The sequence below is a fragment of the Anopheles bellator genome, chromosome 1 (assembly GCF_943735745.2).
Source record: "Anopheles bellator chromosome 1, idAnoBellAS_SP24_06.2, whole genome shotgun sequence".
NCBI classification, from domain to species: domain Eukaryota; kingdom Metazoa; phylum Arthropoda; class Insecta; order Diptera; family Culicidae; genus Anopheles; species Anopheles bellator.
In genome coordinates this window covers 15,798,545-15,804,703 of record NC_071285.1, presented here as the reverse complement: position 1 = coordinate 15,804,703, position 6,159 = coordinate 15,798,545, and the positions used below count along the sequence as shown (strand labels likewise).

At 49.0% G+C, this 6,159-nt stretch overlaps 1 protein-coding gene across 1 annotated transcript; it reads right to left on the bottom strand.

Moving 5' to 3' along the window:
• Positions 1 to 1,307: 1,307 nt before the first annotated feature.
• On the bottom strand, positions 1,308 to 2,000 carry LOC131215116 (glucose-induced degradation protein 8 homolog). The gene has a single exon (XM_058209497.1). The coding sequence runs from the start codon at positions 1,998 to 2,000 to the stop codon at positions 1,308 to 1,310; it is 693 nt and encodes a 230-aa protein (XP_058065480.1).
• Positions 2,001 to 6,159: the final 4,159 nt, after the last annotated feature.

Below are 6,159 nucleotides of genomic sequence, written 5' to 3'. Positions count from 1 at the left end.
CCGGTAATGCATCGACGCCCAGTGAGCACTAAAACGCACGGGGCAGATGAAAAAAAAACAAAAGGAAGGCCAGATAGAGGTTCCCCTAGGCAGCCCAACGCAATGCTTTTGGTAAATTCACTTACGCGCGGGTGCCGCGGAGCCTGCGAGAGACGAAATTGCATAACGCAATTTGCAGATTTGCGCCCGAGAGCTGGAACGATAACGAGTGGAAAACTTTTTTTTACCATCAAGGAACATCGGATTGTGGCCCTCCACGTGCGCTCATTGTTACACGTGTGAGCATCGCGCAATGACAAGGACGAGCATAACACCCAGACCCTGCACTGGGGCCGGATGAAAAACAAATTATCGAACAAATAACGCGACGCAGAGAGACGCATTTCGACGTAAGATAAAAGTTTGCCACTCCACGGCCCAAACGGCCAACAAGGAAGCCAATCAGGCTGTGTATGTGCGTATGTGTGCCTTCAAACTGTCGAACTTTACAGCCAAGGAGGAAAAAAATCATATTGGAACTCGCACAAAGTTGTCCTCGGAGTGGGGCTAAACACCGAACGAAACGGTGTCTGGGCCACGAAGTGCAACAGTGGAAACTTTTGCATCACAGGGTTTTCCGGTTTTCCCTTATTTTTTGGCCACCAGCCGGGAGAGGTGGTGCAACTGGTGAAGTTAAACCCACTCCAAAACCGGATCAAACGACGGTCAGATTCGAATCCGAAATCCCCATCCAAATGAGCGATGAACGTGCCATTTCGTTCGTGGTGAAGATTTTCCTTATTACTGTCGCTGCCGAGGGTCTGGCCAAGGCCCTAGCCATGCGTGCGGAATGAGGCGCTGATTTTTCTTGCAGGACAAAAGGAGAACGGAATTTTGTGGGGCAGCGACACCGCTTTACACGAAGATACGCTAGCAACGATCGGCTTTCGATGAAGATTTACTTCTGCTCGGTGTTGGTTTATTGTCCGGACGGAGGTGGAAAATGGGTGGGACGAGAATGGTTTGGGTTAGGAAAACAAGGATTACGACATTTTCTTTGATTAGCATGCTTCCTTGCCGTTGTTTGCTCTAAGGCAGCTGCCAGAGCTAAGGGGGTTTTCTTTGATGTTCTTGGTGCAGACACGGTTTAACGGGAACAGTGAACTACAATCGACTGTTTGCAGTAAACAATTGGATGTGTTCGGCGAAAGGCGATGGAAGCAATGTTATTGTTGCGTATTTGTTTGTATTTGAGATATGCCGAATCAGCCAATTTCAATTTATAGAAACGTGAGCTATTATTCCACGCAATCATACCGCGTTATGCGTTATTGATGCTCAATTGTGGCTGTGGCCAAATCTGTCATTTTCCGGTACTGGACGTTGTTGCCGTCCAATCCGGTCTGTGCCCAGAGAATCAACTTCAAAATGTTGATCATCGCCGGACTCGACTGGTCCAGGTGCTCCAGCTTTAGAATTGCCGCGTTTAGTTCACTCGCCACCTGCAGACGATAACCCAGGCCCAACCGATTGGCAAATGGACTATGTTGCGGGTTCTCGTACACTAGCAGCGCCAGCGTTCGTTCCATCTCGTCCAGCACGATCGGATTGCTCTCGACAGTTTCAGCAAGTTCAGTTTGAGCGAAATCGAGCGCTTCTCCGATTTTCTTCGCTCGGATGAGTTCAATCAAATGGAGTTGCTGTAGATGAAAATGTAGATAGCGATCGCTAGCGAGCAGCTCCGGATGCGACTGGTTGACGAGACGGATTGCCTCCCGTATGGAGCCACTCTGAATCGCGCCTCTGATCGCGCTCCATTTAGCGGCGGACTCGGGACTTACTGCCGATACGACTTCCGGCTCGGCCCGAAATTCACAAGCCGTTTCTATGAAACCCTCATGTTCCAAGTATTCCATAACGATCCTGTTGGTGTCGTGGTGGTCGAGGAATCGAGCAGAAGTCGCCAATCGATTCCCCACCGCCGCCATCAGGATGCCATCTTTCAGATCTTCGCCACTCATCTTGATTAGATCCTATTCGATTATGTCACTTACTAATGAAACCTACACAATTACATTATTGAACGGAGATTCGAAAGGTAATAGAATTTTAATATCAGCGTACATACCGAAAGCAGTGGAATAAAATAGTGAACGAAATGATTTACGCTCGATCAACGCCCTCTTCGGTCAAATTATCGAACCAAAGCTGTCACTTGGAACGAAACCCATTGAAACTTCTACTCACTACTTGCTGAGACTCTACGTCGAGCTTAAAACATGACCCTACACAAAACAGATGTAAAGATTTGGCCAAACATTTCTGTTACAAAAACGCACATATTTTGCGAGTGAGCTCATTTTGAGCCCCCATTTTGCATTTGCCCCCCTCTCGTAATTGACTTCTGCCACTGTACTTTGCGGCTTTGGTGGCGTTAGCACACGCAAAGTAAAGAATTTCCTGCAATTCCTCAGCCCAGAGGGTTGGATATGAAATATTCTCCAAAAAGGAACTAAAATCACCTGCATGCAACCCAACGGGAATGCCGGCACTGGAATGCTGGTTAGAAAGGAGGCACAGAAAAAGGAAGCTACCAATGTTTGCTGCAACCAACATGATTACCGCTGTTCCGGAGTTCCCACCTGAAGGATTACTGGCTAAACCGGGCTGCGGGCGGCAAAAAGATTGCCAAATCCGTAGCCCGATGGAGGTGCGCTCTCGCAGAAGTGCCCTGCACAGTTAACCGGCGGTACCGGAAGGCCGGTCACATACAATCATTCCATCCCCGCCGCAACCGATACCCGCACGGCACGTTTCGGCCAACCGACAAAACTGCCTTTTGACATGCACCTGATTTACGGCGCAGTGCGGCAATCCTTCGGCTTTGGCCTCAGCGCCTTCTCGAGGGCTCCGGCTGCTGGCTGGCGCCAACGCCCAACAACTTTTGGCCCTCCCCTGGGCGGTCCACGTTTTCGAAGAAATTCCTTCGGGCAAATCAGCCACGGAAGAAAGGCGCCACTGGCCATCGCCGTGATTCTTGTGCTTCGCTCGCGATTGTTGGGTACGCCAGCAATTCCGGGCCACCGAGCGCTTCCGGAACACAGCGCACGGACCACTCGCAACACTAACACTAATTTGCCGACGTATCCACCGGCTACGTGCCTTCGATAATTGCCCACGACCAGACTAGCTGGCAGGTTAACGTTTCAATTCGCAACCTGTGCCCCTTCCGAAGAGAGAGAGAAAGTTAGAGATAGAGAAATCTTCTTCCGCATGGCAGAACAAATCTAAACCAGTGGAGTATTACTTTTAAAATTGAAAATAATCGTAAGGAAAATGTTTGAAAAGATTCTCTGTCTGGCTAGTAATGGTCACAGCACATAAGCAAAGGACGAACAGGAATCGTAAAATCGTGGCGTCATAATGATAACATAAGACCGCGCTTTCCTGTTGCTTATTTTGTACTACACACGGTTCCACGTGGCTCGGCCGATGAAATGGGTCGCCATTTTTGGGCCGTTTCTTTAAATTACCGCCACGCCGTACCGCCACTTTTATGACCTCTCGTGGTCGCAAGCTGCCCTATCCTCTTCCTGGTTTATGTGTCCGCGACACTTCTCGGAGGACTAACACTAAAAGCGAAGCCTCAAGTCCGAGGCTCCTGACTATGGATAAATGACAGTAAAATTGGTCTCCAAGTCCTCACCCGGTCGCCGGGTGGTGATGCACTTTTCCTGTCCCCTCGAAAGCATAATTCTTTGTTAGCGTTGTGTGCTGCGGATTTTTCATTGAAATGCACCGGTCAATAGGTGGGAGGTACACGGTCAAAGTTATGACTCATACCGTCCGTCGGTGAGCCATCACCAACGGAGCCAGCCGTTGTCAGTTCGGTATGAAAATTATATGATCCGCCGTCTCGAGCGTTGCACATTTTCTTTTCCATTTTGTCACCGGGAAAACCGGCCCCGAACCCGGCCCTCCTTCTTCATAAAACCGACAAAATGGCACCATTTCACTTAAAAAGGGATATTCATTAGGATAAAGTTATTGGGCGAAAAAGTGGGCCCAACGACAACGATGTGACTTGAGGTTCGAGTAAGTGGCGTGGCGTGGCCGGGCCGGAGCCAGGAGCTTAAAATGATTGAAATCGTAAAGAATGATAACGATCACTTAGGGTCCCGCCGGCTGCTTGCACTGTCTCCTTTTTACGACAGCAATCAAAACGTACGTAAGTGTGGCCCGAATTCGGCCTAGGAGGGCAGGTTTTTGGGTAATGGTGGCCATTTTAATACCATTCCCTGGGAACGGATGTGTAAGCATTGCAAGCGAAAATCGTAGGTAGACATAAAATAGCTTCTTCTTTTGAAAAAGAAAAAAAAACATTATTTTCTTCTTGCTTTTCTTGAATGTTTTCAAAAGTAAATAAAAACTGAATGTTTTCAAAAATAAAAGTTTTCATAGAGTAAAAACTTCGAATGTGAAACTTTAAATATGATAAAAATGAAAAAAGGGATTATTTGTTGAATTGAATATCAAACAAAGGTTTTACTATTTGAATCTTGCTAAAAGTTTTATAAAAGACACAAAGAGACAGCGAACGTTGCATTGAACTATCATGCGAAGTGATAGTTCTTGATCCCGTATTCTGGCAACAATGTCCGCATGCACCAATTATTGTTTTTATAGCAAACAAACTACACGTCAAACTTGCACAAATTACAGCCCAGCTCAGAAAGGCCATCCAACGTCCAGTTCTCCTTACGAGGGGCCAGCATGTGGCGTCCACAAACACCGCTGCTTGAACACGAAATCGTTCCAATCGACGGGATCCCAATCGCATCACTCTTCCACCGTAAGCCGAGGTGCGAAGACGCATGTTTACGCCATCGGCTCATTGATTAATTACATATATTACGCCTAAACATATTGGCCCTTCGTAGGCCGGCCGTGGCCATCGTAGGTCTTAATTCCGCTTCATGAAGCGTTGCAAAAATTTTCCGCTACACTGCACTGCGTCCCGGTGCTGATGATGCTGAATCACATAATTCTCGATACAAATGGCCACCCATCACCGGAGCCCAGCGGCGCCCCCCAATGGCATCATAATTCTGCCCAGGTTTCGATTGCGCCGTCCAGAACGGGACCACAGGACCCACACCGGACACAGGATGACTTTAAGTAAATATCAATCATTAACTTCCCGGCTCGAGCTCACAGGCACTTCGGTGCCTCGGTGCTTCGGCTTGTCTTCGCACTAATTGTCCTGACCCCTTCGTTGAGAAATCCAATTATTTATAGTCTCATTTATTGCCGCATTGGCTTCCGGGCCGGGGTTTTGCAGGCTCACCGCTGGCTTGGCTGGTCGCCAACCGGCGCCCAAGGGCGCTCGGAAGCCGGCCGATTTGCCGACTTCTCGGGAGATGAAAATTGATTAGCGAGCCTCGGCGACGTGCGGCAAAAGTTGCGGGCTGCACGAAGGCTGCGCCGCCATCTACTCGGGATACAAATGTAGTGGAACGCATAAATCAACTCCAGCATCCGGACACACGGCTGGACAGCTCCCAGCACGGAGCCAGCCAACCAGCACACCGGGCAGTTCTCGCCGGTTCACGGAGCGATTAAGATGTTCCGATGATTAAGATTTCTCGATCCTTGAGAGCGGCGACGGAACGCCGTACACGGAAACGACACGCCTGCGATCGGCGCATCATCTGGCCAGAATCAGGCACCACGTGCCACCGACCCGGTCGAGTTTAGGAGTGGCCGTGTGTTTTTTTTTCTTTCTCGAGCTCCTTTGCCCCACCAGCCTGGGCGTAATTTAATAAGTTTGCGTAATTTATTTTATCCTCGTGTGCGAGTTCGTCCAAAACTCCGAAGCCCCACGAAGACGACGGCACGGCAGGATGAGCAAACAAGATGGGCGCAAATTGGTGCTTTCTTTCGCTGGAAGGTCAAATACTAAAGTCTTTGGCCGCTTTTGCTTCATTTGATTTCGGGCCTTCGAACATGGGGGGCTCCGAACAAAACTCCCGCATCTTGGGGGAGAGTTGCGTAATGCGCTGCTCGATCCGAAAATTGATGAACGGTTGGGCTTACGTGCTCGAATTTTGACGTGTGCGAGGAGACATATGAGTGCAGAGACCAAGGCCAGCGCAAGCCACGAATTCTATCCAGTCATGA